The sequence below is a fragment of the Ambystoma mexicanum genome, chromosome 13, assembly GCF_040938575.1.
Source record: "Ambystoma mexicanum isolate Mex_15411 chromosome 13, UKY_AmexF1_1, whole genome shotgun sequence".
NCBI classification, from domain to species: domain Eukaryota; kingdom Metazoa; phylum Chordata; class Amphibia; order Caudata; family Ambystomatidae; genus Ambystoma; species Ambystoma mexicanum.
The window spans coordinates 47813413-47836021 of NC_090938.1; the positions used below are offsets into that span (position 1 = coordinate 47813413).

Consider the following 22609-nt stretch of genomic DNA (forward strand, 5'->3'; position numbering starts at 1 on the left):
GAAAGTAGTGATACCAAACTATAACTAGTAGCCCTAAGCTCTGTAGAGAACTGACAACCACGTGTAGATCCACTGAACTAGTTGCCCTAAACTCTGTAGAGAACTGACACCCACGCGTAGATCCACTGAACTAGTTGCCCTAAGCTCTGTAGAGAACTGACATCCACGCGTAGATCCACTGAACTAGTTGCCCTAAGATCTGTAGAGAACTGACATCCACGTGTAGATCCACTGAACTAGCTGCCCTAAGCTCTGTAGAGAACTAACACCCAGGTGTAGATCCACCAAACTAGTTGCCCTAAGCTCTGTAGAGAACTAACACCCACGCATAGATCCACTGAACTCTGAACTAGTTGCCCTAAGCTCTGTAGAAAGCTGACACCCAAGCGTAGATCCACTGAACTAGTTGCCCTAAACTCTGTAGAGAACTGACACCCAAGCGTAGATCCACTGAACTAGTTGCCCTAAACTCTGTAGAGAACTGACACCCAAGCGTAGATCCACTGAACTAGTTGCCCTAAGCTCTGTAGAGAACTGACACCCAGGTGTAGATCCACTGAACTAGTTGCCCTAAGCTCTGTAGAGAACTGACACCCAGGTGTAGATCCACTGAACTAGTTGCCCTAAGCTCTGTAGAGAACTGACACCCAGGTGTAGATCCACTGAACTAGTTGCCCTAAGCTCTGTAGAGAACTGACACCCAGGCGTAGATCCACTGAACTAGTTGCCCTAAGCTCTGTAGAGAACTGACACCCACGCGTAGATCCACTGAACTAGTTGCCCTAAGCTCTGTAGAGAACTGACACCCAGGTGTAGATCCACTGAACTAGTTGCCCTAAGCTCTGTAGAGAACTGACGGAGCTGACACCCAAGCGTAGATCCACTGAACTAGTTGCCCTAAGCTCTGTAGAGAACTGGCACCCAAGCGTAGATCCACTGAACTAGTTGCCCTAAGCTCTGTAGAGCACTGACACCCACTCGTAGATCCACTGAACGAGTTGCCCTAAACTCTATAGAGCACTGACGCTCATGTGTTAACCCACTGACATTTCCCACCAAGGAAGCTGTGATGACCCTGTTACCTAGCTTCACACCCATTAAAAAATGCAATATTCTGTAAGCAACCTGCCCTCTACCTTCAGCTGAAGCAGTTCTTTATTTGTTCATTTATTTTAAGTATTTGTAGAGCACAGCGTTCGTTTTGTTGAAGAGACAGGTTTTCAGGGCTCGGCAAAGGAGAGAGGATAGGAGCTATGTTTCAGCTTTATGGGAATGTTGTTCAAATGTATAGAGGCTAAAGAGACACAGGAGTGTATGATTTGTTGAAGGCAGGGGTGTGAGCAGCGACCTGGATGATGTACATACGTTTCGGTCATTTTGAGACGGAGAAACAGTGACTGGTCTTTTGCAAGGCACGGTGGGCGATGCCGAGGGATTTGAAGGTGAACCGTTTGTGGATGGGGAGCCAATGGAAGGAGGACAGGGCAAAGGTGATGGGCTCATCACTTCTAAGGAGAGGCAGGAAGTGGGCAGACATGTTCTGTAGCCTTTGCAGTCTTTGTAATTGCACTGAGGGAAAGAAAAGGTATGCATTGCTCCTATAGTTCGGCCTAGAAGAGATTAAGGCTTTCACCGCTGTAACTCTATGGGGGTCATTAGGAGGGGCAGAATTTAAAGGCGGTCCAAGTGAAAGAAGGAAGTGCGGACAACAGCTTTGATCTCAGGGGTGAGTCAGAGATCTGTATCAATACAGAAGCTGTATTAACTATGTAATGTAACTAAGTTTAGCTCACCCCCACGATGCCTAAGGGCTGCTGTGCGCTCTACAAATGTGAATAAATAAATAAACAAATAAATAAATAAACTGAGTTTTTCCACTGTTGATGAAGTTTTGGGGAAAGCAATACGAGATGGAGGCCGAATGAAGGGAGGCCCAAGAGATTAGTAGTGGATGGAAATGAAAACGACTCCATTTTATCTCCACAGAATTGTAGCCAGTTTTCGTGCACCCAGTGGTGTGTGGTGGACATGTACTTTTTTGGGTCGTTAACCGAAGCAGATGAGGATTTGTCCAATCTCGTCCCGGTCTGGGGGTCGTATGCATAGGAGTACGATGTGAGGCCAAAGGAGAGGACGAGCTGAGCAAGGGGGCATCGCTAGACTTTGTAGAGGATGGGGAAAGGTGGATCTCTGATGCTCCCTGTGGTGGAGGGATTGAGGGCTGGCATGATATGGCGGGTGGGTGATACTTTAATATCTGCGAGTAAGAAAGGCCGTAATCCAGGATAGGGCAGAGGCTCCCATACGGATGTCAGGTAGGCAGGCTGGACGGATTTTGCCGTCATCCGTATTGAAGGCTGTTGTCAGGTTGAGGAGGATTATGGAACGTGTTTTGTATTCATCAGAAAGCAAGCACAGGTCAGCCAGGACTGATGTGATGACAGATCTATGACCTGGAGGCAGTGGAAGCCAACTTGATGGCTGTCCAAAATGTTGTGGCCTTACAGGTAGGATTGAAGTTGGCAGGTTGCAGTGCATTCTGGATCTTTGCAGAGAATGGAGGATTTGAGATGCCTCTGTAGCTTTTGGGGTTGGAGGGATCTAAGGAGAGATATTTTGTGAAGTAAGAACTGGTGTGAAGATTGCTTTTTTGAAGTTGTGGGTATAATTCCTGAGCTGAAGGAGGAGTTGATGAAGTTTACACGGCTAGTGAGGAAAAGAGGGGACAGTGCTTTGAATAAGACCGGGGGCAAGGATCCAAAGGAGGTCCTGAGTTGTTTTTGATTTCGAGGCGTAGTTCAAGGAATCGGAAGGTGAGCTGTGGCAGAAGGTGAATGAAAAGGGGGCATTATCTGAATTGTGTGCAGCAGGCAAGAGGTGGCTACGGCGAGTGTAATCCACTATATCAAAGTTATAACCAGGGTGTTAAAAAAAAGGATTTTCCTTCATTGAACGGGACGCCGCACAAATCCTGTTCAATGAATGAAAATCCTTTGCTTAGATGGCTGCCATGGTAATGGTAGTCAGGGCTCCAGACGGTGCACCTCTTTCATTACCATGGCGGCCTGAAAAAGCGAGAGGTGGCGGCGACTGCCACCGCTGCAACACTCAGGTAAGTAGGGGAGCGGGGTTGGGAAATAGGAAAAAAAATTAAGAAACGGGAGGAAAGGAAAGAAAGATGGCACTGCTGGCGGCAGTCGGCAGGCTCTGTGGAACGCAGGCTGAGATTATAGATTTCAGCCCGACATCCGCGGAACCTGATTGGCTGCGCCCCCAACCTGGGTGCTAATGTTCATTAAAGAATTTGAAAAGTACTTTTGAGTTGTGGGACAAAACCTTCGGTCTCGCCACTTCTCTCCCCGGAAGGGGAGCCTTCCCATGGGGCCATGGAGTTGATGATGCTACCCGAAAGTCCCCCTCAGGGTGATACTGAGCGGGAGGATCCCATAGGAGGGGATCCTCCCTGTGGGAGAGGTGAAGACAATCAGGTGACAACGGGTAAGACAATTACAACTCTAACCCTAGAGCCACATCCCCACACACTGCTAAGACTACAACTGTCTCACCCTCTGTACCCCTTCTTTCTTCTCATAATTACTTTATGCAGTACAGACCTATTTATAAGTGTGAGGAACACCATACCGTGACGAGGAAGAGTAGGGAAACTGATGGCTTGGTGAATACTGAAATGAGGAAGAAGAAAGAAGGAATCAAGAGCCCTACGCAGAAGCAAAATAAACATATCAGTTCTCACCAGGACCGGCAAAAGATAAAAAGAGAAAGGAGTATTCTCAGGGTCTGATCCTCTCTGGAGGAACCGCAAGCTGAAGGGAGCTGCTATGCGGAGAACAGGAACCAAGGGAGACCGGACGCTGAGCAGCCAACATATGCATCGGAGGGAGCACGCCGCTGACCACAGTGGTTGAAGTAGTTATCCAGCGGCGAACCGGCGAGCAGGAGAAGGTACCGCTGTACCAGTGAGGGAATCAGGGCTAGGGTACCGATGCATGACTTTGAGGGGCGACAGAAGCCCAGAGAAGTTGGGAGCCGGTGAGAGAAGTCAAGAGAAACTGAGAGAAGCTGAGAGCCAACAATAGAAGCCCCAAGAAGCAGAGGGTTGGCGAGAGAAGCTGGGAGAAGACAAGATCCGGCGGGAGAAACCCAGGGAAGCTCAGAGCCTGGGAGAGAAGCCAGCGAGACAAGCCCAGAGAGACCGAAAGCTGATAAGAGAAACACAGAGAAGCTGATAGCCAGAGAGAGAAGCAGCCTGCAAAGCAAGCCTCTGGGGTTGAAAGAATCTATAAAGTCAACTGTGATAACGAATGTAAGGGACAGTGAGAAAACCCTAATGATGCCCTGAGGGGTGGTATAGAACCAAGTTTGGGCAAAAGTGAGATCCCCGGGATAAAACCAATTGCTAAAAACTATCAAGCTTAGTACAAGAGTCATCATCTTCCTTGTGCCAGTACTTGGAAGAAACCCAGAGAACTTTATGGGTCAAACAGTGCTAATGAACCAGGCCCAATTGAGAGACATTATAAACCGGAGAAAGGGGTCTGGGGCCCGAATGCCGAGAGGACTGAAAACCTGTATGTTCGAAACAGTATCTGGCAGGTTAGTGAACCAGGCCCGACTGAGAGACATTATAAACTTGAAAAAGGGGTCTGGGACCTGAATCTTAAAAGGATTAAAGAATTGAATCTACAAAACAGTGCCTGGCAACATAGTGAACCAGGCCTGAGTGAGAGATATTACAGATCAGGGGAAGGGGGTGAGAGCTATTACAGATCAGAGGAAGGGGGTTGGATCTCCACCACCCACTGAAGCCCCCCAAGTGGAGGAATTGTACCAAGAAGAGAGAAAGAGATATATACCCCTTTTTATCACAAGACACGAGAGAAGGCCAAGGGCACATAAAAAGGATATCCTCTGGAAGAACCACAGATATCAGTTGGAGTACAAAAAGGGAGCCTGAGAAAGGACTGGAGAAAGGGAGACAAACTTTCCCTATCTTATAGAACTGTAAAGAAGATGTCGAAGAAGGCTGGGGGAATGGAATCCAACCCCCTCTCTCCCATCTGTGTGAGACTTCCCTGGGAGGTCTAGTGACTACCAGGGGAAGAAGGAGACTCCCCAACAGTAAGGAAATGTTTAACTAACAAACTGCCCAATTTAAGGGAGGCACAGTATCACAAGTAGGACACTGACAAAAGAGTTACATGTTTCAAAACCTTTATTCAATTCTTGGGGTTTGGAAAAACTCCTACTCTGCCCTATAGCTATGATAGGAGTAGTTTCTGCCATCAAATAATAAAGAAAACACAGTCTTAGTCAGTTTTTGTCAACTCAGAATGGCCTAGGCTAACACAAACTAATGCTTGCCCTATCTTTTATACAAAGAGTGTGTAAAGAGGAAAGTGTATGCAAAGGAAAGTCAGTGTTATAACATAAAAGATCAAGGTAGCTGAGTCAGCTCTCCTCCACACGTTGCACAGCACAGACTAAGGCAGACCCCGTAAACAGGATGGCACGCTCTGGCTCAGCTTATAAAATAATAAGCAGTTCAAAACGTGGGTAGAGGCCTGCTTGGCCTTCCACATTAAAGTCACTTATTCCAGTTTTCCAAAAGTTCTTTCACAGTTCACCAAAAGTTCACATATGGCTCCCTCTGTCCAGCTGGGACCTTTCAACACAAAACGTACCAGATTCAGCGTCATGTAGGTCTCCCTTAGTCGGGCTCAGACTTCGCAATCACAACACTTGCAGGGGTCCCCTTGCCCAAGCTTTATTCACACTCGATAGGAGTTTCGTTCCCCTATCTTATTTCATATTCCAGGTCTCCGTCGTTTAGGCTCGAACCTTTCACTGATGTCAAAGACTTTCTAATGTGCAAGGCTTTTTCCATAGACCTCCGAAGGACAACTTCGACTTTCATGTTATCTCTCTCTTATGGTATTTGCCCCAGTGTCTCTTGGTTTTAGCAGTTCCATAACACTATCAACAAAGTTCAAAGAGATCAACTTTTTATTTCCCCTTTCGACGGGATTAATCTTGACCATTGCGCATTTCAGAGTTCATTCACTTGCCGCTTTATAACAAGACATCAAACATTTTGCAGAGACTTTCGAGTGGGCTACCTTCTTTCGCCGGACCACTTCATTACTCTGTATCAATGGCTTCACAGTTATCGGTAAATGTAGAGTTTCTTTCGCTTCTCATCAGCATGAGCGCAATCTTCAACTGTAAGATACACTGATACGGCTTCAATCTTTCCTTGACACAAACTGGCCTTTCATGTCTTTCGCTAACTCAAGGGGTGTGTGCATTCCTTTCTTGTCTCTGTGGCTTTGATTCACGAGTCAATGTTGATACCACAGGCTTGGCCTCGCCTCCCCAACTCTGTCGCCCACCCGGGAGGGTCACTGGTGTCCATGACACACAATTCAGGCTGTCTGCGATTTGGCTTTCTCCGCGTATCCTTCACTGTTTCCCGGAGGCAACGACCTCCTACAGGGACCTTCAGGGTTTCCCCACCCTTCGCTCTGTTCCCTCAATCGATCGTCCTGCTCCAGTGGGTTCACCTTTGCCACGGAAGATCTGCTCCTTCTCGTGTCTCACCTTGCTCAGAGTGTGTCTCTATGTTCCGCCTTTTATCTGTGTGGGGGGGCTAATGGGTATCAGATGCATGTGATTAAGGTCAAGTGCCTGACTTGGCCTGACCTGATTAACGGGACATGTCCAATGGTATATGTAAGGGTTAGCCTCTTTACTCTCAGTCACCTTCTTCCTCGGCCCAGTGTTTGTGTAGACGTTGGAGAAGCTAAAAAGATATGATGGGGTATTGGCACAGGATACTGTGTCTCACCATCAGTTGACTCACCCACACTCCCTGAAGATCCCTTACCCAGGTAGTTCCCGCACTGGCCCACCCCCAGGGTCTGGCTCTAAAGGCGATGGCTGTGCCCTGGCCACGAGAGACAGATCCCCGGGGACTAGCAAGTGAGACACCCTTTGGTTTCTCACACTAAATATATATAAAAAGGCCTAGTGACGGCCAGGAGAAGAGGAGGATCTCCCCTTTAATCACAAACTGCCGAAACCTGTCCAGAAGTAGGGAATCAGCTTTCTGGAATCCGGGTGAAGCTAGTATTATAGTTTCCTTATGAAGTGTGAGGGACGGAAATTGGTTTTGGACATATGGCAGTGGACTATCATTCATTTGACGGACATTCTGACACTTTTCTTAGTTTTGTTTGAGGCAGGGCAGCACCTCTTAGTTATAGGGACAGCTAGGGTTTACATTTGATTTCCTTTCAGTAAATGTTTGTGTCCACAAACACATCACCTTTGTGTCCCGTGTCTATTCCTGCACCTTACAGTTGTTGGGACATTGTACATTCTTGCAGTGAGGAAGGCTTATTTTTGCGTTCTTGATGAGGTTTTTGTGGCTTCTGAGGTGGGAAGAGTAGGCAGCATTGGCTGCTGGATTGTAGGACTGATGCCATTTGCTTTCAAAGTGGTGACTCTGGGTTTTAGAGTGCCACGTTTGTAGTATCTACCATTTTGCTTGCCGCTTGTTAGGGCAGAATCTGATTTCTTCATTGTTCATGACAGTGGAGAGAGATTTTATGGCAGTCAAAGAGAACAGGAGGCATTGGGGTATGGATTGAGATGGCAGTCAAAGAGAACAGGAGGCATTGGGGTATGGATTGGGATGGCAGTCAAAGAGAACAGGAGGCATTGGGGTATGGATTGGGATGGCAGTCAAAGAGAACAGGAGGCATTGGGGTATGGATTGGGATGGCAGTCAAAGAGAACAGGAGGCATTGGGGTATGGATTGGGATGGCAGTCAAAGAGAACAGGAGGCATTGGGGTATGGATTGGGATGGCAGTCAAAGAGAACAGGAGGCATTGGGGTATGGATTGGGATGGCAGTCAAAGAGAACAGGAGGCATTGGGGTATGGATTGGGATGGCAGTCAAAGTCGAGGATAAAGCGGGATAGTGGTTTAATAGGAATGTTTTCTGGGGCCTATTGGTGAGGATTGCAGGGGGTTCGAGTGAACTGGTGAGGGGCGTGAAGCATGATGGACAATGAGGTTCCAATATGGTCAGACCAAGGGAAGGGGATCAGAGCGGGAAATGGCTGGTGAGTCGTTTGTAAGTAGCTGGTTGAGAGTGTGGCTTTTAATGCGAGGGGGTTTGGAGGGCAGTTGTTGAAACTGAGAGCCTCAATGTTGCCGAGGAAGATGCTGGAGCCTGGGGATTGGGTTGCTTTAACCAGATATTGAAGTCTCCAAAGATGGTGATGCTGGGGTGTGAAAGCAGCAGTTGAGTGATGGTGTCAGCAATGGGATGAATGTCTTTACTTCCCCAGCATTCACTTTGCGGTACATTCACTAGGTCACATTTACCTGTCCATACCTTGAATTCTCCTGTCTTCCCCAGCATTCACTTTATCATTACAGGGGGAGATCCACTGTACCGCCTTCCCCCCCCCCCCATGATCTACCCCCATGCCACCCCTTAACTCCAACCCTAACCGCATGCATTGCACCTTCACATTCTGAAGAAGTAGGCGAGGTAAAGGCATGGAGAAATAAGTGTATGACAAAGCGAAGGTAGACTCCGTAAGTGTTGGGGACGTTTTCTAGGTGAAGTAAAAGGGGGTACCTCAGTAAAGGTGTTGCTGAATGAGCCTGAAAGGCCCGGGGGCAATACGAAATGAGAAGGTGGATTGTGTTATTGGGGGCAGGGGAACATCTCATCAAGAGACATTCTGATAATCTGGGGAAGGTGATGTAAACAGGAGAGGATGGAATGTGTAAGTGGGAAGGTGCACACGTGGTCATGTTACATGTGGCCCGCTAAGCGACCCAGGCATTGCTAGCCGGCACGGCAAGCCTGCACCCAGAGAGAGATCTCACACTATCATTAATCCGTGTTTCCATTTAGGTGGTCCTAGAACAGGGCAGCTACAGCTTCCTGGTGTGTGGAATGCTTTTCGGGTGCCTGGCCTTCGCCTTCTACATGCTGTTACTGTGCTTCCATCGGATGTACCCGAGCACTCACTCAGGTAAGTGGGGGTTCATCCCAGGACATGGCAGCCTGTTTTGCTGAGAGCTTTACTGCTGTGTCAGGTTTACAAGGTAGCAAATCCCAAAAGAGTTACATGGACATAAGCCCCAATAATGTCATCCAATTTAAAACCTTTGTGTATACACAGCCATTATCAAATGTGTGTCACAGAACCTCTGAAATACCTCAAAAAGACTGCAAAAGGTGGCCACCTACCCATGTGCCATTCAGGACAAATACATCCGATGCCTCCAGAACTAGCACCCCCACACACCATTTAAATCAAGGGATTCCCTCTGTAAAGGAATCTTTTAAATCAGGATGCGCCATAGGGACATCAACAATGGAAATGGGCAAGTTTAGAAGCTACCGCTTACCATTTAAATCAGCAGCGTAATGTTCAGCTGTGCCCCCCACTATAGAGCATTAGTAGTAGCATGTTTCCACCTTCAAAATGGTTCATATCCCAGACATCACCGTAGACTGGCACTGACTTCTCAGGCAAACAGGTCATTTTTTACTAGAAATAAATCTAGATAGCATGTATTTAACTAACCCATTTACATACTTTACTAGATATGTATAAGATATATAAACTTTTTTTAAGAAACAGTTAAGGTGAAACATTCATCACAGCAAAGCTATTGAAATTCGGTAGGTGGCGGAAGTGACGTGTGTATGGTGGGAGTGACGTATGTATGCATCCGTCCCGATGGCAGTGAAAGGGTCTGGCCTTTCCCCACAGAGAGGCGGACTCTCATAAATGAATGGAAATGAAAGACGGGTAGAAGATTCACTTTTTCCAATTGCATAAATGCGCCTGTCACCTTCTTCTCAAAGGTGATATGCGTGTTTCATGAGCGATGAGACAGTAGTGGAAAAAATGTGTTGGCCAGCCCCTTGCATGCATTAGTGTCAGGCACGTGCACCCTGCACTAATGTTTTACTGGCTCCCAGCAACAACGTGGGTGAAAGGAAGGACCATGTTAGCAAGAAAATGTACGTTTACTCACTCCTCTGTGTCCTTTTCGTCCTCTCGACCCTCAATGACTTCATAGACCCTCAGGAGGCTGTGGGTAATCCTTCTACAGCAATCTGTTAATTTTTTTTCTTCTTCTCCATCACCAAGCGGTTGCTAGAAAAGAGAAGCACATGGTTAAAGCAGCACAGGGTTCGTCAGCAGGTCGGATGTCTCTCTGTGCATGGGACTCTGGGAACAAGCCTACAACACTGATTCATCACAGCTATTTAATCCTCACATCATCATTTTCAGACTGTCGGGAGAAGTATATATGGTTCATCATTGCAAACACTTTAATGTTAGGGTGAGTGTTTTAAAAAACGAAATGAGTAGACAAGCAGGGGGCACAGGCAAAATGGCAGCCTGAATGCTCGGCTCCCGAAGAACGTCAGAGCAATGGCGGATTATTAATGCATTGCCCAGCCCGCAGGCATACCTGACACGCCGTGCAGCAACAGAAAAGGAGCAGCTATCACCCGGTCTAACCCTGAAGAAAATCGGAGAGGGGTTCCCCATGATCGGGACTCGAGATATAACGCCACTGAGTCCCCACTGAACGTCGAGGCCGCGTGACCGATCCGAAAAACATGTCGCCCCCCAACAGCGCCATGGAGAGGAGGAAGTAGGGCACCAACGCTCCCTAGCCCCTTGCAGCAAGCCTTCGCCTGGCTGAATTCAACAATTGGAACCCCCCGCCCCCTGTGGGTAGTGGTTAGCGACCTGCCTCCAGTCACCAACAAAGCTGCGGATAGCAAAATCAGGAGGAAGCCCCGACATTGGTCGAAGCAGTGATGAGCCGCGCAGCAGGAACCCAAAGCGCGGCCCCAGTAACAGCGGCGCTCTCGGCAGCGATGGAGCACCAACCCACCACACAGAGTGGCCCGCTAAGGAGCGGGACAAGGCAGGGGGACCACGGAATAAAGCAGGCGCCGAGTTGGAGATGCCCCTCCTCCCCCTGGCACCGAGGAGAGGATCACAGCCACTGTAGGATGTTCGAAGAAAAACTAAAAAGGTGCACACATAAGAACTAGAAGCACACAAGACGTTTCCTCAGCCTGCAAGTCATCTAGGAGGCCCTTGCCACAGGCGTATTCCCGCGTGCGACATAACCGCGGCACAAACATAGCTGGACAGTATATGCCGAAGTATCTGAGTGTTCGCCATTGCTCACACAACCCCCCCCCTCCCCTGCTGGCATAATTCAAGCCAGAGACCCGAAACAAAGGGACAGGCCTACCGGCCCTGAAAGTGCTTACGCACCACTCGTAGGCACGGAATCTCTGAGGCAACGAAGCAGAGACACCCCCCTCTCCACAAAACAAAACACAGCAACAGAGTACCACCTCCTACAAGGAGAGAGCGTTCCAGAAGGCTCAAGAACCCCCTGAAAATAAGCAAGAACACAGGGCAGCACGATCCCGACGTGGTCTATGCTGGTGGGAACCTCCCACATAAGGAGCGAACAGCAACTGAGGACACACGCCAACAGAGATTTTACAACTAAACAGCACTTGACAACTGCGCCAAGTGAGGGGTCACATCAAAGAGGACGGCGCCATTACTTCCACCGTCTAAGGCAGGATCTGAATTGAAGCCTGGAAATCCCCCTTAAGCGGTCCCATCAAGGGGTGATTCGGTCTCCACCGTCCCATCGCGAAGGACGTTGACCAAGGCCAGTGAACACCAGACTCCCCCCCCCCTCGCCAACAAAGTGACAGAGAGTCCCGAACTGCTAGCTCTCATTGCCCAAACTCGAACGAAACTCGGAAGTCACACACAGAGACCAGGGAACTGGTTGCCGAGGGATTCCCTTGCCTGTCAGCAGAACAACACCTAGCCAGCTACTCAACCCGCTGCTGCACTCGGTAAGGTGAAAGAAGGACCGCATTTTTGCTCTCAGAACAAGCACAGACACAGCCAGGCGCACATGCAGGGGGAAAAAGATCCTTTCACAGCCCTGAAGTTACTAGAGTTCCGCAGGGGCAACATCATCATGGCAGCCTCCCAGCCTCAGGAAGCCCAATTTATCCTGGGAGGAGACCACGAAGCCTCGACGAAAGCAGATGTACACCACCTGCTTGATGAAATCCGCTCTCTCAGCAACAACATGACGACCACTGTCAACACTCTCCAAGAGAGGGTATATAAAACACAGGACAAAGGAGAGGCCCTGGAGAACTACCAGCAGTCCGCAGACATCACAGAAATGAAAATGGAAGGCCGATAGCAAGATCTGGAGAAAAGGAATTTCGATTTAGCTGCAAAGGTCGACGACCTAAAGAACAGAGAAAGAAGGACACACATTTGCATCCAAGGCCTCAAAGAGACCTCGAATGAGACACCGGCAAGCCTAGAAAGAAGAGTGAAGGCCTTGTTAAACTCCCTATTCGCTTCACCTCCAAACCACAAACTCGAATTTGACAGGATCCACCGAGTAGGCGGCCCACCAGGCGGCCTGCGGTCAGTACTGGCGAAGTGTCACTACTATAGACACAAGGGGGAAATCGTGAGGCTGGGACGAGAACGCGAAGTCATAGAGTTTGATGACTGAAGAGTCAAAATATACCAGGACATGTCGGCCTCCACACTCGCTCAGAGGCGAGCCTGTCGTCCCCTGACCTCTTGGCTACGTGAACATGACACTAGATACAGATGGGGCTACCCCTTCGCGCTTGTTTGACTATGCCAACAAGGAGTATAGAGTGGCCTCAGGGGAGGAAGATGCTAATGTCTTGCGAGGACTGAGAGAAAAGGAAGGCTCAGCAGAAGCAGAGGTAATGCCATCTTCATCGGAGACCACTGCACGAGAACATGTAAAAGACTAGGCACCTCGTGAAATGGAACAGACATGCCACAAGAGGAATTTAATTAGAACAAGTCCCAGAGAAGCAGACGAAATTTTCAGTGGAAGACGAGATGCCACTAATCTAATCTAAATAGCATACTTGGAAAGGCAACTGGGTACCACTCCAACTCAGAGATGCCCCTCTCTGGGACCCAGCACGCATAATATGCTGGTCTGGGCAGCAACCAGTGTTGTCATTATGCATACCGACCTTTTATTAACTATAAAAGTTATAAAGTTGTGATGAATGGGTTCAAGGGGAGATCCCCGTTGTGTGGCCCTATGTTATCCACTAGGGCGTCTCCGAAGTTGAAGAAGCACTTTTCTTTCTTGTTTTTTGATTCTCAAGTGGGAAGGGGGAATGGGTGGGGGGGTTCACAAAACTCTAGCAATAGTAAAGAGGAGGAAAACAAGTGGCTGAATGATGGAGAAACCTACCAACAAATATTTGTGGGCAATCAGGCCCTGAATTCAGATCACGGGCACTCAAACACACAATGCTTAGAATCAGCGTCCCAGCGAATGTATGGAAGTTCACAAACACCGGAAGAGGGACAACACATCCAACTCAATACAACGCACACTATGTTTACAACTCAACACTCTAATGGCTGCTGACACAATACGCATAGGGTCTTTAAATGTTAAGGGCCTTAACTCGCTGCAGAAAAGGTCCATGCTGGTCAAGATCTTCCAACAAGCCAAACTGGACATACAGTTCATTCAGGAAACCAAATTCAAAAAGGAAGGGGAATTCCCGCTGCAAAGTAGGCAAGTGGGGGGTGATATGGGCCTCAGGACCAGATAAAAAGGGGGGAATTGGAGTCCTGTACCACAGCTCCCTTGAACTACACATTTCTCGAAACTAACAAAGGCCTGAGCGGGAGATTTGTAATTATACATGGGTCCATTAGAACAAAAGAAATCACACTGTATTCTGTGTATGCCCCTAAAACTCAGCAATTAGCTTTCTGCAAAGATCTCCTTGCACGGCTGGACAGTGGGAGGACAGGATCATTGATCTGTGGAGGGGATTTTCATCTAGTCATGAATCCAGCACTTGACTGCAAATCCTACAGCGAGTGGGCAGTCCCTCCCCGGGATAAAGGGTCCTTACGAAACCTAATAAAAGAACACTTGCTAATAGATTCCTGGAGAGCCCAACACTCACAGCAAAAATCATATACATTCTACTCACCCCTGCATAACACCTTTTCCCAAATAGATCCAATTTCTTAGAGGTAGACCTCGAGCAGCACCTAGGGAGCGCAACAATAGAACCAGTGGTGATGGTAGGACTGGACCTGGGCACCAGCAGGCAAATTGACAAACAGTGGATATGCAACGATACACTCTTCAGGTACAGGCCCTATAGAGAATCACTAGATACAGAGATCAGAGAATTCTTTGTAAAAAAAACGATACAGGGGATTGCCCTCGTACCACAATATGGGAACAGCAAAAGCCACGATAAGGGGCCTCATAACAGCCCAAGGGGCATCAGTCAAAAGACTTAGGCAGCTCAGAGAAGCTCAGCTAAGGAAAAGAATATGTGAAAAAAAATCAGCTGTAGAAAATGACGAAGAAAACAAGACTGAAATCCTAGCGGAAACTAGGAAACCTAGGTGGGAACTTAAAGTAATCTGGCAGGGGAAAGCACTAGCCCACCTTAGGTTTATTAAACAAAGGTATTACGAGAAAGGGGACAAAGCCCATACATTATTAGCCGCCAGACTAAGAAAGCAAAGAGCGGAAAGAGCAGTAGACAGGATAAAATCCCCGTCAGGAGCCATCTTAAGCAATCCAACCAATAAAACCGCCCGTTTTGCTCAATTTTATGGACAGCTGTATACCTCGGATTGCAGCCCCTCCCCTGAGAGCACATCGGAAATTCATGGCCAAAGTTACTTTCCCTCAAATACAAACCTCGGACCGCGATGAGCTTAACGCCCCCATAACGACAGAAGAAATCGACCATGCCATCTCGAACCTAAAAGCAGGCTCAGCACTAGGCCAGGCCGGCTTCACCCCGACTTATTATAAAAGGCTTAAAGGCGCCCCTCACACCGTTTCCATCCCTCCTGTTCAACGACATCATGACAATGGGACAAGCTCCACCCTCCTTCACAGAAGCCAGAATAATTGTGATACCCAAAGAGGGAAGAGATAAACTGGAGTGTGGCTCATATTGGCCCATTTCATTGTTAAACGTAGATGCTAAAATATACACTAGTAAACTGCCCAACAGACTGAGCAGAGTCCTTCCACTCTTGATCCATAGCGATCAGGTGGGAAATGTGAAGGGGAGACAGGGCACAGATAATGTCCGCAAAACACTCGACTTAATGGCGTCAGTCGAGCCAAGCGATGCTGACCCCACTCTAATCTCAGTTGACGCAGAAAAAGCTTTTGACCGGGTGGAGTGGCGCTTTATGATCCAAATTCTTGAAAAAGCTTGTCTCGGGTCCGGATGGCTACAGGGAGCACGAGCACTGTACAACAACACAAGTGCAAGAGTGATAGTCAATGGCGTAGCGTCTCCCCCGTTTAGGTTAACAAGAGGAACCAGACAGGGCTGCCCCCTCTCACCACTGGTCTTTATCTTAGTAATGGAACCCCTGGCCAAAATCATTCAAAATTAAGCAACTATAACAGGCTTTAAAAAGTTTGGCAAAGAATACAAACTGGCCCTGTTTGCAGAGGACATCCTGGTTTATCTAACTCACCCCTCACAGTCCATCCCGGCACTCCTGGCCAGAATGGAAGAATACGGGGCACTCTCAGGGTTTCGCATTAATCGCAATAAAACTGTGGCTTTACCACTGAAAAGCGGGGATGCCCATCCGGAATCAAACCCGGCGAATTGGGGCCTTAAAGTAGCAAGCAGCGACGTAAAATATCTTGGTATAACCATAACAAACACCTGAACGATCTGTATGAAGCAAACTATAAAACGCTCTGGTCGCACATTAAGCACGACATACAGAATGGGGCGAAATGAAAACTTTCTTGGGCAGGTAGTTTCACAGCTGTAAAGATGAACGTCCTGCCGCGGCCTCTCTTCTTGTTTCAGTCTCTTCCCATCACCTTGTCAGACTACTTCCTTTCGGAGGCCAAGAGCATATTGCTCGCGTTCCTGTGGGAACGGAAAAGACAGAGGATCGCATACAGCACACTCATTCTCCGGAAGGAAAAGGGCGGCCTAGCATACCCAGACCTCCAAGAGTACTATGGAGCGGCACAGCTCCGAGTGCTCGTGGACCATATTCGGGAAGCCAAAAACAAACAATGGGTTCACTTAGAGAACAGGTATTTTGCCCCGGTCTCCCTGGGAGGGTGGCTCTGGGCTCCCCTGAAATCTATACCTCGCAAAGCATTAGAACACCCAGTGTTGGGAGTATTATGGTCAATATGGAAAAAAGGAAGCCCGAGCATGTGTGGCGTCACAACCTAGCTGTCACCCCTCAATTGTATCTGCCCCCCCAATTAGAGACCTACTTATAGACCCAAGTTGCTTTCAGCCACAATACGAACAGGGGCTAATTAGAGCAGGCCATATGTGGAAGGAGGGAATCTTCTTATCCAGAGAGGAACTGGAGGAGGCACAGCAGGGCCTCAAAATCAGACCTCTCCCTTATTTGCAACTGAAGGGGGTCCCCCGGGACCCACAATGGAAAGCACAGCTGCAACGCCCCATCAGACCATTCGAAAAACATACTAAACACACACCCAGGAACTAAAGGAATGATCGCGAAAATGTACTGAGCCCTTATAAAAAGAGGTCACCTGCCTACCCCCTGCACCCAAGTACAATGGGAAAAGACACTGGGATGGGAAAACAATCAGGAAGGGTGGGATGCAATATACCGAGCAGTCTGGAGATCGTTGATTGCAGTCCAATATAAAATGCACAATTGTAGAATTCTCACACAATGGCACCTCACTCCCCATTGCCTAGCAAAAAATGTATACAGGAGTCAGCCCCTATTGCTGGAGGGGGTGCACACAGGTCAGCACATAGTGGCATCAGTGGTGGGACTGACCCAACACACAGACCTACAGGAAAGGTGCCCTAGGCTGGATCCACAAAATAGAAGGTATCAATAGAGAACGTACCCCGCTACGGGTTCTATTTAGTGTGGAAAAGATCGAGGAGCAATACTTGGTTCTGCCCCATATGCCCAGAAACCTACTCTTAGCAGCACAGGTCTGTGTGGCCATACAATGGAAAAGAGCCACCCAGCCCACTAAGAGAGACTGGCTACGCAAAGCTAAAGAAATGTACATTATGGAGAGCCTCACTGCAGCACACATGGAAACCCATACACACATTGACATGCAGTGGCTCCCCTTCCTAGAGGACTGGGAATCAAACAATACAGTCATATGAATCCACCACCAATTAGATCATCACAAAGCAAAGAATGAACGCTCCCACCAGAGCTGAGCGGCCCCACACCACACCTTGACACTACAAGACCCCCGCAAAGGCTCTGATACACTGGGCCAGCCACAAAACTAAAGAGTGTGCGAGTTAGACATAGGCCCTCGACCACAGGCCACTCCATTGTTAAGAGAACAATAGCCTCTGACAGAACATCATCAGTTAATAGAAGTCTTAAATTGGGAGGGTGGTGTGGGGTAAAGGGGATATTTACTTTGAAGAAAAGAAAAATGTATAACTCTTTTGATCTTGTGTTTGCCTCACCCAGTGAGGGAGAAACATTGTGTACCAATTGTTTCTCCATTGATCTTAATAAAAATATATTTAAAAAAAAACAAAACGAAATGAGCACCGAACAGAAGAACAAGTTACTTACCAACTGAAAACGTTCTTTCGATTGGATGTTCCTCCAACATATTCCTCATCTTTGACAATCACGTCCAGCTTCGGCTGCTTCGGAAAAATGTTCTCGGCAGAGGGTGCCATGCGTCGATGGCGTCGAGTCAATGTCCCTCGAAGGCCTCCGTTGAGGGTGACGTCATCGGGTGTATAAGTAGCACGGGTGGCACCCGTTGGCCTCAGTTCTGTTTTTCTCTCATGTTTGTGTTGGCTGTTAGCCTAGGCAAGCAGTAGTCAGCCTTGCAAGAACGAAAGCTGTAAAAGCATAGGAAATTCTACAGAGGGGTAGGATGGGAGGGCGATGAGGAATAAGTTGGAGGAACATCCAATCAAAAGAACGTTACCAGTTGGTAAGTAACTTGTTCTTCGTATGGATTGTGTCCTCTAACGTATTCCTCATCTTTGATAGAATCCCAAAGCAGTATGTAGAATTGGAGGAGTGAGGAGAATTGAGAATTGTCAGATTTTTAAAAGGCTGAATACAGTACTGCCTTACCAAAGGCGACATCCAAGAATGAGAAGCATCCAGACAATAATGCTTTGTGAACGTATGCAACGATGACCATGTTGCAGCATCAGAAATTGATCTAATAGGTACTCCCCTTTGAAGGGCTGCAGAAGAGGCTAGACGTTTGGTAGAATGAGCTCTGAAACCCTACGGCGGGTCCTTGCCTGCCATTTTGTAACATTCTGAGATACCAAGTATAATCCACCTTGACAAAGTCTGCTTCGAAACAGCTTGTCCTAATTTTCTTCCTGTGTAGCCAATAAAGAGTTGGTCATCCACTCTTAGTTTGGAGAATCTAGAAATATAGAAGCTTAAAGCTCTTCTAGGATCCAATTTATGGAGCCTTTCTTCCTCTTTACTGGGATGCAGCAGGGGTAAAGCGCTGGCAGAACAATATTTTGATTTAGATGAAAATCAGATACCACCTTAGGTAGGAAGGAGGGTTTTACCCTCAACACAACCCTGTCCTTGTGGAATACGGAATAGGGTGACCTGTAGGAGAATGCCTGCCACTCACTCACTCTACGTGCAGATTTCAATGCAACCAACAATATGGTTTTGAAGGTCAATAACCTCAATGGGCATGTGTGCAAGGGTTCAAATGGGGCACAGATCAGACATTTTAGAACCAAATTAAGACCCCAAACTGGAACCTGAAAAGTAGAAGGCAGGAACAAGTTTGGGAGCCCTTTCAGAAATTGAATCACCAAGGGAATTTTCAAGTAAGTGCATTCTTCCGAAGAGCGCTTGAATATGGAAACCGCTGCCAGGTAACCTTTAACGGTTCCAATATTAAGACATTTCTGTGCTAATGAAAGAAGAAAAGAAAGCACATCCAGAGTGGAACAAAGAAAAGGATCAAAATTCTTTCCCTGCATCAGTCAGAAAACTTGTTCCAGCGGCACTGGTACAGATATTTTGTTGCTGGCCGTCTTGCCGAAAGCAACAACTCCATTATGTCATCCGGGAGGACCCAATCCTTGTATCTCAACCTTTCAAAAACCCTGCGTGAAGGTTGAGAGTGTTCAACTGTCGATGGAGAACCTGTCCCTCCCCTTGCGAGAGAAGATCCTCTCTTTGTGAAAGACGGATCGGAGGACAGATGGACATATCCAGAAGGTCCGGGTACCACGTTCTCCTGGCCCAATCCGGGGCAATTACGATCATGCGGCTTCCGAACCGTCTTAACCTCCTGATTACTTGAGGAATGACTGGGATCGATGGGAACGCATATAGAAGTGGAAAATCCAAATCCACCATGAATGCGTCTCCTAGAGTTCCTCTCGGAGGTAATTGAGTAATACCTTTCGCACTTTCGGTTGCATCTGGTTGCGAACAGGTCCAGCTGAGGGGTTCCCCAAAGGGCGAAGATCTCTTGAAGGACTTCCTGAGCTAGCTCTCACTTATGGGAGACTGTGCTCTGCCTGCTCAGAGCGTCCGCCATCGTGTTCTCCTCCCCGGCTAGGTAAACTGCTGATAGGGAGATTCCTTCTTGAATTGCGTGTTCTCCTCCCCGGCTAGGTAAACTGCTGATAGGGAGATTCCTTCTCGAATTGCCCAGTACCAGAGCTGCATTGCCTCTCTGCACAGTGGTAGAGACCCTACACCTTCTCTCTTGTTTAGGTAATGCATGGCCACTGTGTTGTCCGTCATTATCAGGACATTCTTTCCCCTGACAGAGGGCAGAAAGGCCTCAGCGCTAGTCTGATTGCCCTCAGTTCCAAAAGGTTGCTGTGTTGTTTGGATTCCGATGGAGACCAATGACCGCTGATTGTCAGACCGTTGGCATGGGCTCCTCAACCCGTGAGTGAGACGTTCGTCATGACTGTAATCTCCGGCCATGGCTGCCGAAAATGTTCTCCCTTCAGAATATTGTCCTTGGAGACCCACCACAGAAGATCCTGTGAGACCTTGGTTGGAACCTGAAGTCGGTCCGACATCTTTCCTGAGAATTGGGACCATTGTGTTCTTAGAGCCCATTGAAGGGATCTCATTCTCAGGTGGGTTTCTGGCACCAGAAAAATGCAGGATTCCTGAGGCTGAGCAACCTCCAGAAATCGAAGGCCGGAAGATTCTGGGCAGTTTGAAATTTGGTAACCATCTGAAGAATGTCTTGAGCCCTCGCCTTGGATGGCAAGCTCTTTCCCAAGGATGTGTCTAGTACAGCTCCGATGTACTGGAGCTGCTGGGAAGGTGTCATCTGTGACTTCTTGAAATTGAGCGGGAAGCCCAGTCTGTGAAGGGAGTGGCAGGTGACTGAGATGATCCAGAGCTTGTTTGGGAGAACATGTCCTAATCAAACAATCGTCCAGGTAGGGGTAGACATGAATCCCCCCTCTCTTGAGATGTGCTGCCACCACCACCATCAGTTTGGTAAAGACCCTCAGGGCAGAGGTCAACCCGAATGGTAGGACTCAAAACTGATAGTGCTAGCCTCCAACGGCGAACCTCAGGTATTTTCTGTGCTTGTAATGGATTGGCACATGAAAATAGGCATCCTGAAGGTCCATTGACACCAACCAATACTGTAACTGGAGGGCCTGAAGGATCTGAGAAAGTGTGACCATCTTGAATGTGTCCTTCCTGAGGAACTTGTTTAAGTATCTCAAGTCCAAGATGGGTCTCAGTCCTCCGTCCTTTTTGGGGATGAAAAAATATGGGGAATACCAACCCTTGTTCCTCTCCGCTACAGGTACTGGTTGTATAGCATCTTTCTCTAACAGGGTTATTATTTCCTGCACAAGGAGCCGATCTGGAATCCTCAAAGAGTGTTTCCCCAGTGATTCGTGACGCAAGCTCTCAAAGTGGTTTTGGAGCGGTTGCTACAGCTGCCGATGGCAAGGAAGCTGTAGCTAGAGCTGGCTTTGCACTTTTTCCTCGTCCACCACGCGGGTTTCTTCTTTGGCTTCTTTGACTGGCCATTCCTCTCGCCTTTCCAAATGAGGAGTAGTAATGATAGGATCGCCCCCTCCATGGTTGTCCTGAAGAATGAAAAGGCTGAGGTTGCCTAACAGCGGCCCCTAAAGATTTGGCCGCTGCCTTTGAGGTCTGCAACCTCTCAAGGCTCTTGTCAGCCTTGTTGCCAAATAGGTGAGACCCGTCAAATGGCATGTTTAGCAAAGGAGCCTGCACGTCCAGTGCAAAACCTGACGTGCGCAACCACGCAATCTGTGCATTAGCGTGCTCGTAGCCATGGACCTGCTGATGCTGTCCGCAGTGTCCAATCGAGATTGAAGGGATTCACGCATGGCTTCTTTGCCATCCTTAACGATAGCTAGGAAACCTTCTCTTTCCTTCCCTTCTGGAATGTGCTCCGCCACCATTGATATGCACTCCCACAGAGTGTATGAAAACTTGGCTAAGGCACATGTGGAGTTGGCCAACTTCAGGGCCATACTCCCATCTGAAAATACCTTCCACACCCATCCATCCACAGGGCTGTCGTCCCTATCTGGAGGGATGGTAGGGTAAGCTGCCTTATTTGATGTAGCTGTGGCTGCCTGAACCACCAGACTCTCAATAGTGGGGTGCTTGGACAGATATCCGGGGTCGCTACAGGAAGTGCAGTATTTTCTTGTGAGGGATTTATCCACCAAAGGGATGTTGTCCGAAGATGCCCAATTTCTGGCCACCCTATCTTGTAAAGCCACATGAAAAGGTAAGATTGGGTCTATAGGTGGACCTTGATCCAGAATGTCTCTAAGGTCATCTTGGACAAAATGAACCAGAGGTCTAGCCAAGCTTAGATATTCCACCACCTTGGACATCAGGTGACGATATGAAGAGTCCGCATGCTCTCCTGGCTCTGGCCTACCAAACTCCATTTCAGGCGATGCATCAACGCCACGGCCATTATGTAGAGTGTCAACCAGGTCTCTCATCCTGCTCTCTTCCGAAATAAGACATTCCGGTACATTTGGAGTTCCAAAGTCAAGGCCAAATGGGGCATCCCCTTCACCAGATCTTTCTTTTTCTTCAAAAATTGTAGAAAGGGATTTTAAAAACTCCTTCCTTGGCAAATGGGCAAAGGTTTTTTTGGAACACTCAAAGGCTTTGGTTTGGCACCTTTTTGAGGTTTTACATGATCTGTAAGCTGTGCTGAAACCACCAGAGTTTTTGGCGCTGTCGGTTTTGGTGTTGACGTCGACAGTGGCGTCGATGGCATCAATAGTAATGGCGCTGATGGCGTCGATAGTAATGGCGCTGATGGGGTCGAGGATTTGACGGTTCCCTTCAAAGATTTTGGCTTCGAGGGTCGTGGAGGTTTTGACAGTGTCGAGGACCTCAAACGTTCGTCACGTCTCAGGTGACTTA

General features: G+C 48.1%; 1 protein-coding gene and 1 long non-coding RNA gene across 2 annotated transcripts in view; one reads left to right on the forward strand and one right to left on the reverse strand.

The window, feature by feature from the left end:
• Window positions 1–10930, reverse strand: part of LOC138520815 (uncharacterized) — a 348850-nt gene extending 337920 nt beyond the window's left edge. Inside the window, exons 1-2 of the long non-coding RNA XR_011282883.1 lie at window positions 10536–10930; window positions 10092–10213 (exon numbers count right to left, since the gene is read on the reverse strand). This is a non-coding gene — a long non-coding RNA (uncharacterized lncRNA). The remainder of the gene's footprint in view (window positions 1–10091; window positions 10214–10535) is intronic.
• MFSD4A (major facilitator superfamily domain containing 4A) overlaps window positions 1–22609 on the forward strand; it is a 339210-nt gene that overhangs the window by 303952 nt on the left and 12649 nt on the right. Inside the window, exon 9 of the mRNA XM_069633153.1 lies at window positions 8956–9076. Within this exon, the coding sequence (XP_069489254.1) occupies window positions 8956–9076 (121 nt within the window). The remainder of the gene's footprint in view (window positions 1–8955; window positions 9077–22609) is intronic.